General features: G+C 40.4%; 3 protein-coding genes across 5 annotated transcripts in view; 1 reads left to right on the top strand and 2 right to left on the bottom strand.

The window, feature by feature from the left end:
- LOC115771305 (solute carrier family 41 member 2) overlaps nucleotides 1-4309 on the bottom strand; it is a 32322-nt gene extending 28013 nt beyond the window's left edge. The window contains exon 1 of one of the 2 annotated variants that reach the window (XM_030716944.1): nucleotides 4113-4309. In XM_030716944.1, the coding sequence (XP_030572804.1) occupies nucleotides 4113-4185 (73 nt within the window). In that variant the 5' untranslated portion in view covers nucleotides 4186-4309. Of the gene's footprint in view, nucleotides 1-2064; nucleotides 2469-4112 lie in introns of those variants that run through there. The other variant, XM_030716943.1, reaches the window with a different exon arrangement.
- A 3463-nt stretch (nucleotides 4310-7772) lies between these two features.
- LOC115771324 (protein ovarian tumor locus) lies at nucleotides 7773-11452 on the top strand. Its single transcript, XM_030716989.1, has 9 exons — nucleotides 7773-8033; nucleotides 8281-8378; nucleotides 8435-8589; nucleotides 8652-9080; nucleotides 9151-9287; nucleotides 9426-9557; nucleotides 9670-10048; nucleotides 10118-11076; nucleotides 11145-11452. The coding sequence occupies exons 1-9, from the start codon at nucleotides 7773-7775 to the stop codon at nucleotides 11280-11282; spliced, it is 2688 nt and encodes an 895-aa protein (XP_030572849.1). The 3' UTR covers nucleotides 11283-11452.
- Nucleotides 11453-11873: 421 nt separating this feature from the next.
- Nucleotides 11874-12912, bottom strand: LOC115771338. 2 transcript variants are annotated; one of them, XM_030717007.1, is made up of 3 exons: nucleotides 12644-12911; nucleotides 12443-12590; nucleotides 11874-12132 (listed from the first exon to the last, which is right to left on the bottom strand). In XM_030717007.1, exons 1-3 carry the CDS (start codon nucleotides 12726-12728, stop codon nucleotides 12042-12044), a joined length of 324 nt encoding a protein of 107 aa, XP_030572867.1. In that variant the 5' UTR covers nucleotides 12729-12911; the 3' UTR covers nucleotides 11874-12041. The 2 variants fall into 2 exon arrangements, with proteins under 2 accessions (XP_030572867.1, XP_030572868.1); XM_030717008.1 differs by lacking the exon at nucleotides 11874-12132 and having other exon boundaries at nucleotides 12140-12590; nucleotides 12648-12912.
- Between the last annotated feature and the right edge of the window lie 652 nt (nucleotides 12913-13564).

Here is a 13564-nt window from a genome sequence, read left to right as displayed (position 1 = left end):
GGCTGATGTCATTAATTAATTGATTTTTTGTTACATTTTTGAAGGACTTATAAAAAAATATTTCTGCTAATCGAAAACCAATTAGTTGCATGTAGATTTTTACTATACGATATGAGGCTGAGCATATCGCTGAAATGCGATCTCTTGACTACAGCTAATCAGACGATTTGCACCCTCACAAATTGTATTGCGTCTCAATTGAAGTCTTCCGCAGAAGTTTTGTCATGACAATAAAGAAACAAAACAGTTATCTAAGGCGCTGCAATCAGTTTATCGTAAGGGCGAGTGGGCGGCTGGCATTGTGGGTGGGTTAGCCACTGCCAATGAAAAGAAATTCAAGGAAAATGCCTTTAAAAGCACATTAAGCGCTCTGAATTACTTTACAATCCCGCTCACAACACCCCAGCAAACGGGCTGCTGTCGATGACTTGTCGACGACAAATCGTCGGTGCCGTCACCACCTTATGATAACACATAATTCCGGCGCAATATTGACGGGCGGCTCACGGTCTGCTTGAATGGGAGTACGCAGTTAAGCACAGCCAATTTGTCCGAATTGTGAGCGACAAACAATGAAAATTAACCATAAATTAGATTACACAAAATAATAACTTTATGATCTTAATAGCTGCGATATGACAGCGAGCAGAAAATGCAATTAGATGCAAGCCGAAGCTCGCATTTCCTACCAAAATAATAAGCAGCAGGTATACAAATTTTGAGATTTCAACTAAATATATTAATCATTTATATTCCTTTTTACTTCAATAATATGTAAGTGCCGAACAAGTTCGCAAAATCGATGTACCCGTTTAAAGAGCATAACTAGCGTGAGCTAATCGAAATTTGGCATTCAAATTTAAATATGCCCAAAAGTATGCTTACAAATTTTGCAAAATCGCATATCAAATTCTGAATTCTAGTATACAATATTTAATCTTACAGATTAATACTCAAAGACATTTGATTAGACTTATTTATGGATTGTACAACAATGAATAAAGTTTGCCTGAAACACCCTCTATTTTTATACAGGGTGCTCAACTGTAGAAATGTTGTAAAGCCATACGAAAGGTTAAAGAAACGGGCTTGGTTAACCGCAGTTAAGGTTTTCGATTGATTGCGAAATTAAACTAGAACACAACATATATTCTGAATTTTTGTATATGTTATATAATATATAATATAAATCATAAGTCATAAGTTGGCCGAGTTTTAATTAATTGTAAATTCTTAAATTGTGTTTTCTTTATAACTCTAAAACTTATAATTTCTTAATATAAACCAAAACAAAAACCTTTCATATTATAACAATATACATGTTTATATATATATACATACATATTTGTATGCGACTAGTTTGGACAGCTTGAAGGTGCTTCCGCTTAACGTGCGGACTAATCTTAGATGCTGGCAAATAAACGTTATCAACAACTCAAGTGTTTTACTTCGATAAAGAACAAAACAAGAGCGTTTCTCTATGATTACTCGCTTACGGTGAACTTACGCTAAAACGAACTAATATACTAAAGGAACCAACACTGCTACACGTCTGTAAGCCAAGCCAGTTCGCAGCCGCAACTCCCAAAACCTTTTACCAAAACCGAACTGAACCATATATTTTTTGAAAAATGTTTAGTTTCCAAATTGAAAACTTTGAAAACGCCAAAAATTGAATGACAATTTAGGTTAGAAATTAAATAAAGCCCGCAACTCTATATGAAAATATGTACGACCTATATTTCTAATAGAACGAGCTAAATTGAAAAATGCATTTGATATTTGTGCCATATCAAACCTTTGTTCATGAATGTGTTAAACTAGGTTCACGAAGCGAACCTAAAGGCAGGGACTTGGTTCCTTGACTTATACTTTAACGATTACAATTATATATTGAGAAAAAAGTTGTTGCTTAGTTTGGATTAGACTTGTGTTTATTTCCCTAAAAAAGTAAGCCTTGAGAAAATTGTTTTCAAATTGCAGCACAGTTTCGATGCCATATTTGTTACGGAATGTATTTGCAACATTTTGATGCGGCATTGTTTGGAATGTTTCGAAACGTACCTGCCACGCGCTCATCGTCGCTGCTGGTAATATCATCGCTGCTCAGCAGCGGGGCATAGTCGGAATTTCTTTCACGCCGGCGACCACGATTAGGTCTGCGACCCCGGCCGCGACTCCGGCCGCCCAGCAGCAGCCTTTCCATGGCTGGGGCGGAGTGCGGTACGGAGGATTCACTTGTTTTGCAATAACTTCGACTCGAGAATATTATTGCGACATTTTTGCGGGCACCTAGCAGAGCGGCCAGCAATCATTCAAAAGTTGATTCATCCGCAAACGTTGACTATGTGGCGCTATCTGCGCTAATTTAATGTTAACTGCGGCTTCGTCTGCGGCTGCGGCTGTGGCTGTGGCTGCGGCTGTGGCCGTCTCTCAGCAGTAAATATTACTGTTGTTGGGTAGCTACTGTTTAATCTGTTTCTTCCATGCATATAAAGGCATACACACACACACACACATACAAATACACACACACGCACACACTTTACTGGCTGGCCGCTCTCAATATATTCTCAATGTATTTCACCTATTAGCACTAATACTTATGCGCACGTAAACGCAGGGCAAGGCAACTGGCCAACTGTCAACAGCTGAGCGTCAAAAGCCAAACTGCTCTGACAAAATGTCAGCGTAGCATCCAGCAAGAACAACAACAACAACCAAAACAACAACAGCGTAATTAATAAGGGCAACACCCAAATCAAGACCATGTGCTTAGCCCAATTCGCTTGTTCCAATTTCGCAATGTTTCAGGTTCAGGTTCAGCGAATTGATGAATTTAGGCTTGTGCAAATTGAAATTAATTTGTGCAAAATGTCATTTGGTGAAAAATACTCAAGCATAATTAAATACGGTTATTCCTAAATATGAACAATAAGAATTGATACTTTGAACGTTATATTTTAATTCGATTGAATTTTGTATGAATAGGAAATGAGCACATCGAAAATCATTTTAGCTTAAGATAAGTTTACGCAGAAAGTATCAGGATAAATTTGTTATTCTTCGGGCACACGATAAAAACATAAATATATGCATGAGGAAATACTATGGCTTTTAAAAATTTGTCACATATTTTAAAGAGTCATAAACCATTGATAAGCATCGAAATCAAGATATTAGCATGGCAGGTGTCATATAATCATATTTTAAGCTCAATTAACGCGTCGCACAGTGAATGGCACAGGGAGGTAAATATTGAAACACCTGTCATGGTATTGACGTCACAAAGAAGTCATACGAAAAAGAAGAAGAAGAGATACTGAAACGCCTTAGCGATTTATGAGTAAATCGAAATATTTGCGATAATCATAGTTTCGTGTGCGAGCGACTCGCGCGCGCGTGCAAGCCCTTGAGAGAGCTGGGGCACAAATGAATTAAAACGCAGGCCGCTTCGCAGTGCACTTGAATCAGCTACAAAATAGTAAACACAATAATGACGCAGGTGACAAAAGTACACTTTAGACAATCTCTCTCCCTCCCACACACACACACACACAAAAACACGCAAGCGCCGGCCACTTGAACAGCTGTGCTGGTGCCCGTTATGCGCCGGTGCGCCGACTGCGACCGCGACCGCGACGGCGACAGCAAAGCGAATAGCCGACAATGGCAATGATTGGAGGGACGCCGGTGTGCCTAATGTTTGGTAAACAGTTTTGCAACAACAACAACAACAACGGCAACAAATGGTACTAGGCCAAGCTGCTAGCCATTGAAGAAAAATATAATTGCCAGCATATAGATAAGTATAAATAAATGTAAAAATTAATAATTACAAGCAAATAATTAAATACGTATTGTTTAGGTGTGATGGTGTAATGCATGTAATATATTTTAAATAGCATGCATTAAAATATGTATGTATATACTGCAATGAGAAGGCAAAAACAAAATAAAAAGCAAACTAACTGAAAGCCAAAACAAATGTAATTAAAGCATTTAGTTAAATAGAATGAAATTTGTTGATGTGGCAAATGCAACTAAAACTAAATACGTGTCTATAAATAAAAAGGATAGCAAATAATATAACTGTGTTATAAATAGCTTACGTATGGGCCTGCGACGCATTCTGGACGCACTATTCTCGCCGCCACTGTTCATGTTGCTGTTCATCGGCTTCATGATGCCTGCCCTCGGTTACGTAGTGGACGACGACGATAACAACTGACAAGTGGGCGTAAATTTTGCAAAGAAAATATGTAATAAGATAAGAACCAAAAGAAAAAATGTATGTATGTATGTAGTAATTCCAAAGCAAAACTAAGACAAAGCCTATTTTGTACAGGCGTACAGTTCGGGCTATAAAACACACACCAACACATAAGCGCAATCAGAATTAGCTGTAGAGTAGCATTTGGGCAGAATAAACCAGGCCCAATATACTGGCCACGCACTGTTCACTAACAACTCGCGAGTATCGACAGCGACAGCCGGAATACATTTAAACCGGTTAAAGCAGCAGCGACGCCAACTGCGATTGCGGCAATGTTGATTGCTGCTTTTCTAGTAAACATTCACATTCAAATTGAACAAACTTTACCTTTCCTGCTGACGCGACAAGTTTCAATGTTGAACGGCAACTGAAAACTAAAGGCAAAATCTGGCGCCGATCGGCAAGAGCGAAGAACAGCAGCAGACACAAAAGACAATAATAATAAATGCCAAAAGGAAGGGAAATTTATCGTAAGAGCGGGAGAGACAAAGAGAGCAAAAGCATAAAAAGCACAAAACCAAAACCAGAACCAGCTCCCCCAAACACTATTTCGCGCCTGAATGGCACATCCATACAGAGCGGCGAGACGGGGATATAGGACGCCTCACTGGCATGAACTTATCATAGCGGTAACAGACAGATAAGATATATGTGTGTATGTATATATGCACGTGTGCAGGATAGTAGCAGCTGCGACAATTGTTGATAAGGCCAAATATGCTTTCGTTCAATCAACTTATATTTGCCAGCAGGCAAAACTCAAAAGAGTTACTGGAAAAGAGACTATCAAGAGAAAGAGTTAGAGTGTCAGGCTCACAGTCGCACGTAATGTCTGTGTGTATGTGTGTGTGTGGGTATAAGGCTTTGCGAATGTTGGCGAAACGCTAGCCGAAGCCCATGGCATTGACACAGTCAGTTGACCTTAACACCTCACGATAATCGTTTTGATAAGGCATACACACATACATATGCAAACACATGAATACAGCTGAACTTGGCCCATTTTTCGATAAGCACTTACACAGATACATTCATACATACAAATGTTAAATAAAAAAAATACAAAAACAAAAGGAAGAAAGGTGGCAAGCAAGAGAACAAGCGAATTCCAATTTCATTCATTGAAAAAATTAAGCACAACGAATGCCGCTCAATTTGTACATGTGTGTGTGAGCACATGGCGCGCACACATGTACATGGAGACGGTGCTCGACTGTCGCCGCCGTCTAAACAACGAGAAGTCCAAAACGGTTTTGAGGATTCCCCCGATTGTCTGCCTCATTTGATTAACCATTTATTGATTTCATATTTGACAAATCACAGACAGACACGCACACACACACACATACAACACCCGCACACAGGCATAACACGTGCAAGTTACACAAACCTTGCCTGTTGTTTTCTTTGTTTTATATTGATTTTTACCAACAGGGGCGGAATGTAAGGTGAAAATGAACGTGGGAAAATAGCTGCACATTGCAGCTGACAGTGCAACGATGACGCGCGGGTGGATAGCCTTTTTACTAAATTTCATAATCAAATGAAATACTCACGAGTTTGGCACGCACCCGGACCACTAAGTGTATGTAAACAAATATTGTTGGTTGCAATGGCACGTGTAATATTAGCTGATTTGAATTGGGTGATTTATTGCATTTGACTGTTTGTTGTTGTTTTGTTGGTTATGTTAGGCTTCATATTTTTTCTAGACAAAAAACAAAAGTATTGCCGCTAAATGTGTGCATGGAGAGATGGCAACACAATGAGATATTGAGAGATAGAGAGACACTTGAACACCAAACAAAAAAGTACACTTACTAGATAAAGAAATCAACAAAAATAACAACATTTAACAATTTCAAAAGAGCACTCACATCTCTTCCAGACAACTTTAGTCGCGGTAACAGCGCGAACTTGAAGTTTACTCGCTTCATTGACTTACAATTTCAAACTGAAGCAGCAGCAACAACAACGATGAAAAGCGTAGACGGCGACGGCGACACTTTCCACCCCATTATGTACCAAGGGACAACAACAAAAACAATATGCAAAATCAAAAAGGCGCTTTTATTCGCGATGTGCATATGAAAGCAAGCACGACAGCTCATCGATAACTAATTTATCGATGATATTATAAATATTGTTACACGTTCTGCTGACAAATATGTGTATTCGAATATGTTCATAATATCCCTTGGGTTTGCGAACTTAAACCAAATGTAAAAAAAACCGTTATTATTCTCCCAACAAATAACTTTTTTACAAATGAAAATTCTGTGAAATGATTATGTAAAAAATTAGTATGACAACCGTTTAGTAAAAAGTTGACTGATTTCACCCATAACTAGAAATATAAATTTTGAAAACAACGGCTGTTCGAATTCGAATTCGGTGAAGATTCTGGCATCCTTGTCGTTACAAAGTATCGATAAAGTGTGTTGATTCAAAATCGATACTCATTTGATCCTCATAGCAGCCAGCAATTCTTGGAGTATAGTCTTGATTTGAAAAGAAGGCTAGATTTGTTTAAGCTCGCAAATAGGACACAGTGTATTAAGTGCCGGACAAGGGATAACAGCAAAAAACACTCGTTTGTCTTGTTTTTAATATTTTCTTCGTTTTTTAAATATCTGTGTACACATGTACATATATTTTGCTCGCTTTCTTTACGTGTGTGTTGCCCCTGGCCCCCGCCGCATTTGATTTTGCTGGCAAGTGAACAATTGAAAATTTTGTGTTTTTTTCCAAATATTTCGAGTGTATAATCAATTTGCGTCTGCAGATTGTGGGTAAGTACGATTCTAGTTAATGTTAATTGTACACTCCTTGTGTTTTGGTCAATAATTATAAGTTGCATACCATTTATGTATATACATACATTATATATATGTATGTAAGTACGAAGATACATACAAATGTACATCCATAGCTGAGACTTTTCTGCTTTCGCAATAAATACTGAGCGCAGCACGCACCGATTGCCATGCATACATACACACAGTTTCATATGTATTCCTGTGTACACACAAAGGCGATGAGCGCGTACGACAAAAAGTAACGGTGCTTTTCGGTTTGAGCGTTCGTTGCACCAGCCGCATTGACTCGCCATGCGAATAGAGCAGAAACAATAAATACATAGCTGCGCAAAGTGAACGACCAACAAGTTTAAAGATGGCGGCGTTCATCAATTTAAAAGAACACGATAAAGTGAACACACAGAAACAAGAAACTAGAACGGTAGCTAGAGGTGGGAGCGTGTTATATTTTAATCATTATCAATATATGTATGTATTTTGGGTATTAACAAAAAAAATTTGCATGCAAGTGCAAGTACTAAAGTGATATCTAATGTTATCCGTTTTATTTTATTAGCTAATATACATTTTAATTTTTGTGTATTTGTAATGTCGTTTTTATATATTGTGTTTTATTCGTGATCTCATTCGTGTCAATCTGTTGTATTATATCAAATAACGAAGTGGAATTCTGATAAATGCAGCACTTACCGCACATTGCCCAACTGGACATTACCATGATGCTGAGGCGCCCGATCACCTCCGGCAGCCGGCAGGCGCCGGATCCGTACGATCAGTTTCTGGAGAGCCGCTGCATGTATCGCAAGCACACGGCCAGGGACGCATCATGCCTCTTCCGTGTAATAGCCGAGCAGATGTATGACACCCAGATGCTCCACTACGAGGTTCGCTTGGAGTGCGTGCGTTTCATGACGCGAAAGCGACGCATCTTCGAACAGGTAACTATTAAAAGTGGGCGGGAGAGTCAATATCTTTAATATAAAAGCGATTAGTCTCGAAAGATGATTCCTTTTGCTTTAATGAACTCAAGATCTAGACCTATTAATGTTGTAATTCAATCAAATTCAAAATGCAATCGTCGTTTAAGTCATCAAAATGGTTTACTAAATGGCTAATCTGATGAAACGTTACAAATTGATTGTGTTTATTATTATTATTTTCTTATATATAACCATATTTACACAGCATGTGCGTGGCGATTTTGATAGCTATATGCTGGACATGGCCAAGCCCAAGACATATGGTACCATGCTGGAGCTGCGTGCCTTGTGCTGCATGTACCGGTGAGTAATTCGCAGAATTCAGAAAATGAGCTGTGAATTAATTTGTATGCTTTTAGCCGCAATGTCATCTTGTTTGAGCCATTCAATTTGGGCACCGCAGTGACCTATAACGAGCGCTATCAGGATAATTTTCGTGTGTTCTACACGAATGAGTTTCATTTTGATTCTGTTTACACATTGGACTACATTGAAACGGCGGCAATAAGCCAGTGTTAGTTGTTTCTTATTCAAAAGATAAAGAGTGTATTGATTGCGGGCTTAAATATATTACAGCAATCAGCTTTAAACTGCTCTATAAGATGCTCTTCAAGCTGCCCGACGTGAATTTCGCGGTTGAGTCAATGTTGCATCCGCAAACATTCGATTGGGGCAATTACGAGGTGGAGCTCGATGCGAGGGGCTACTTTGTGCGCATTATCTGTTGCGATGGACGCACTTTTTCGCTTGATCTGCCCGAGAATACAAAGTGTATACTCGAGAACTACAAGCTTTGCAATTTTCATAGCAATATCAAGCAGTTGCCACAGAAAGGTTTGGGTGAAAGGCGCTCCACATCTGTGTCTTCTGCGTCGGAGTCCCCATCTAGACGCGATCTAAGGCTGGAACTGCCGCTGAACAGCTTAATAACTAGCGAGAGTACAGAGGTGCTGCACATGTGTCCGAATCCAACGAATTCTTGTGTGCGTCAGCTGCTAGATGATGGTAAGCAGATGTACACAGATATGTACAGATATATAGACACCATAATGTAATGGCTTTTATTTCTCCATAGGCATCACCCCATTTCCCTACAAGGTGGCTAAGTCCCTGGATCCCTACATGTATCGGAACATCGAATTTGATAGTTGGAACGATCTGCGCAAGGAGGCCAAGCGCTATAATGTTTACGCCAATGATTATAATTTCAAGGTGTGTACTGGGCCAAGCCAAAGTGGCGACTTCGCAGCCTATCTGATTACTGCTATCTCCATCAAACGCATCCAGTCCAAGTTCAATCCACATCCAAGTTAATTGCTTCCAATCCTGACTCCTGCTCCTCATTTTCAGGTGGGTGCCAAGTGCCGCGTGGAGCTGCTGATCGATGCCGAAAGACAATTGTACACATGCCACATTCAAAAGATAAGCGCTGATAAGTCCTACTGTGTTGTCTATGTCGAGCACTTTGGAAAGAAATTTTTGGTACGCCCAAAACCCCTCCTTGGAAGCTGCTTCAGCGCGGCCCTCCCTTGCCCAAAATTTGTAATTTCTACCAGCTTTAATTGATTTCTCTTCTATTTCATTGTATAACCAGGTGCCTTACGAATCATTGCATCCGGTGCCGCCGGATGAGTTCCGACCGTGGGCGGTGCCGTTCCGCTATCAGCGTCAGATGCAGCGTATGCATTTGGCCAAGTTGAGTCAAAAGCCCAAGCCCAGGTGGAAGAAGGCCAAGCTGTATGATGTGGCCAATTACTTTGAGGCAAGCAAGTGCGAGGTTTTGCAGTATCTGCAGCTAGACACCTGCTACGGTTGTCCTCCGTTGTACAATGAGCATGGCAGTCTGCAACAACAGCAACAATCGCAGCAACAGGTTGAGGTTAATGAGTCGGTGGAGTTGGAGCAACAACCGCGGGAGCAACGCTTCCAGCCACGCGACAAGCACTCACATCTTCAGCAGCAACAACAGCAGCTGCTGCACCCACAACCAGCACCGCCAGCTGCTGGTGCATCCTCCTTGCCGTCACCGCAACATCCAAAAGCGCCAGCTACTCATTTTGTTAACTATATGCCCATGGGTGGGCGACCTGGTCATATTCCGCCTCCGTGGCGCGGATCGACGCTACCCATGCCAGAGGAATTTCCGGCTGGCGTCTTTCCGGGACCGCAACTGACACCCGATGGCTGTATGTTCATGCACTTTGGTGGATACGCGCCACCGCCGCCCATTTCGCTGCAACCGCCGCACCCGCCGCCATTTGGCACAGCACCATATATGTTTGCGCCACCACCACCACCACCGCCACCACCGGCTTCAATATTGGTACCCTCGGTAGGCAAACGCTCTAGTTGCAGCACCAGCAGTAACAACAGCTGCACCACCAGCGCTGCTACGACTACCACCAGCAAAATTGGAACGCGCTGGAACGAGGATCAGACAGAGCCGCGCCGGTCGCTACATGCCAATGGCGAGGATTTGCCCGCTGATTTGGGCACCTTACGTTATTTCTATAATATGGGCGTTGATATGCATATGCGCTTCTCTCATTTGCTGACGCCCGACGAACAGATGAGGATGTGCGGCAACAAGAATAACAACCAAAACTATCACAACACGGACCAACAACAAAAGGAAAGGAACGATGAGGCAGTTGTTCTGGCAGCGAACGCTACCCCACCGCCCTCGCCGGTGGCAGCAACTGGACACAATTCCCCATGTTCACCCGCTACGGAGCCAAACGCAGACAAGACGCGCTCTCGTCCCAAGCGTGGTGCCTTCAACAAGGCGCGCTCCAAGCGCCCGGAACAGCTGCCCGATCTCAACAAAGATCAACATCTATCGCACGCAATGCTGCTGCCCACGCCAACTCCATCGCCCAACACCAACGGCAATCAGTTTAACTTTTATCCCACACTGCAGGCGGCACCGCCAACCCAACAAGCATTGCCACCTCCACCAATGCCGCCGCCGATTTTCTTTGCCGCCCACAAGGGTGGTCAGGTAAACTATTGTATTGCATATACGATAGCATATTTATTTTAATATTTTTTTTTTTTTGCTCTCTTTAGAATCCATATGCTTGGGGCATGGCGCCACCACCAGCTGGAATGCCGTACGAGAGGATCAATAACTATAATATAGAGGCAGGCGGAGTAAATGCACAGCAGTCTCCGTCAGCCGGCTATGGGCCACCACCTCGTCATTAAAGCGCCGCGACTCGATTTCAAATTTGTATGCAACTACGAACAACGCAGTCTATATACTACATTCACCATATAAACATATTACATATATTCACACTATGTATTTAATTATAAGCCAACTTCACAATTTGCATTTCATCGACTTTTAGAACTTGCTCGAACAACATTAACTAAATAACCATTCGCCGTTTTAAATTTGTATAAAATATAATTTTAAAAATAACACAGTGAACCAGTTCAATATCAAATCAAACATATAAAATCCATAGAACTATCGCATTATTTAACACGCAACATAAACAAAAACATCAACAATTTTAAATATGTAATTTATGCAATTTTATGCGATTTTATTAGCTAACAACTTCAATTTCGAGAGCAACAACAAGAAACGCATTTACAATAAATTTATTTATACATTTTTAAAAATTATTAGCTAACGTATATATCTAAACTTAAAAGCGGTTTGCTTTCTCTTTTTTTTTAACAAATTACAATGTTAAACCTCTTCACACAACAATTTAAAATTTACAATCAACAATACACATGTATGTATATATATACAAATTATTTAACAAAGAACCACAAAAAATATGTAACCTTATAACGAATAAAAATCAAAATGGCCAGACACGAAAAAAAAATAAAATTTACGGAAGTGTAGATTATTGGGAGAAATTTGGTAATGGTTCGTTTGTACGTGGTGTTTCGAAAGCTTTAGTGAAATATTCATTCTGTTTATCGGGCTATTTTCACCAACTATTAGACTGATGAGGTAGAAACCATCATTCTCAAAAGCACACTACTGAAATCAACTTTGAAAAACCTTGCGAATTGGACTTCCGAAACGATGCTGAAAAAAAAAATAGTTCAAAAAGTTTGTATATGGAATGGATGTATATACCAAGGCTGGAAAACGAACCGAACCGGTTCGAACCTGGGATTTAATAATTTATCGCAGAAAAGCAACACCACCGAACCATTTATGTTTTTAGCTTAAGTTAAGGTTCGATCCTAGCCCTGCGTTCGTAGGATATGGAAAGCCAGGTTCACAAACTGAACCTAAAGGTTGGGAGCTGGTTCGGTTCGTAAGCGGAACCGATGAACAATTTTGATTGGATTTACAGCCCTGGCATACACACTTAAACGAATTGTTTAGTTACCAAGGTATTAGGAAACGCAGCAATATAATATGCACGGCTCTTTCTAAGACTCGATTTGGTGTAGGCTGCTCATAATGTTCAGAACCAGCTGGAAAAAGTGTGGAAACGCTTTTCCTGTTGTCTGGCGATGAGCACGCATCCGAACGGGCTAAAAGGTTTTGAACAAAAATCACTTGACTGTTCCAGACGGAGGCGCCACACTTACCAGGTTGCGGCCATAGCCCTGGCCAAGGAGCAGCATCACAACCAGAAGCAACAATAACGCAACCATCGAAAAGAATCGCATCTTGAACGAGTCAAGTTTTTCTTTTGCCGTCTCTTTTGCACACGTTGAACTTGTAACAGTTTTTCGTAGTGTTTCGTTTTTTACGCTTTGTATTTTTTTTTGGTTTTTCAGTGCGCTCTGCTATTTTGTTTTTGTGCCCGATTTATGCTTACAAACTGAAAACGTTTCACAAAAGTGTCGGATTTTTATGCTGAATTCTCAAATCGACAAATGGGCGGCGGCACCAGGCGACCTAGATCTCAAATTTTTGAGTCACATTCGATTATTGTGCTAAACTCGGTTGTTATTGTACTTTTTTTTTTTATTTTATTTTGCATCTTCAATTGCTGTCATTTTTATTAGGAGGTGTAGCGACTCGACCTCTCACAGCAGGAGGTCGCCAGATGAGGGTAATTCAAAAATAATTATCATTTTTGTCATCTCTCGATGGCAAAGCATTTAGCATGCAGTTTGCTTAACACGCAATGCGTTTATCATAATCAATATTGTGTGACAAGATTTGGAGTGTGTCTCAACCTAACCCTCACATCAACCTATTAAGTACCTATATATTACATTAATGTTTCATAGTTCACCCCGACAATCTTCTTAATTGAAACGTATCAAATTTGAATATTCAATTATAGCCGAGGCAGAGAAACACTTGCAAAAGTAAATTATTGGCTTATATGTTTTACAAAAAAACTAACTACAGATACCTATAACATCACGTATTAAGCAATTAACTGTCGTACATAAATATATTTTTATAGGTAGGTATATAAGGAAGTGCAAGTAAAAGAATACTTTCCCCATTGCACACTTAAATGTTATTTTATCATCTACTCCGATTGCCA

This window comes from Drosophila novamexicana, unplaced genomic scaffold (assembly GCF_003285875.2).
Source record: "Drosophila novamexicana strain 15010-1031.04,08,12 unplaced genomic scaffold, DnovRS2.1 tig00000068-arrow-arrow-pilon, whole genome shotgun sequence".
Classification (NCBI taxonomy): Eukaryota; Metazoa; Arthropoda; class Insecta; order Diptera; family Drosophilidae; genus Drosophila; species Drosophila novamexicana.
Note: the sequence above shows the minus strand (reverse complement) of the source record. Positions and strands in the feature narration are given on the sequence as shown.

What these genes read in the sequence shown, in the direction of transcription:
- LOC115771324 (XM_030716989.1), top strand. Translation starts at nt 7,773, where the DNA reads ATGCAGCACTTACCGCACATTGCCCAACTGGACATTACCATGATGCTG. An exon ending in CCAATGATTATAATTTCAAG is followed by an intron (nt 9,288 to 9,425) that starts GTGTGTACTGGG and finishes CCTCATTTTCAG; the next exon opens with GTGGGTGCCAAGTGCCGCGT. An exon ending in CCGCCCACAAGGGTGGTCAG is followed by an intron (nt 11,077 to 11,144) that starts GTAAACTATTGT and finishes TGCTCTCTTTAG; the next exon opens with AATCCATATGCTTGGGGCAT.
- LOC115771338 (XM_030717007.1), bottom strand. Translation starts at nt 12,728, where the DNA reads ATGCGATTCTTTTCGATGGTTGCGTTATTGTTGCTTCTGGTTGTGATG. An exon ending in CTATGGCCGCAACCTGGTAA is followed by an intron (nt 12,591 to 12,643) that starts GTGTGGCGCCTC and finishes AAAACCTTTTAG; the next exon opens with CCCGTTCGGATGCGTGCTCA. An exon ending in CTGCGTTTCCTAATACCTTG is followed by an intron (nt 12,133 to 12,442) that starts GTAACTAAACAA and finishes TTTTTTTTTCAG; the next exon opens with CATCGTTTCGGAAGTCCAAT.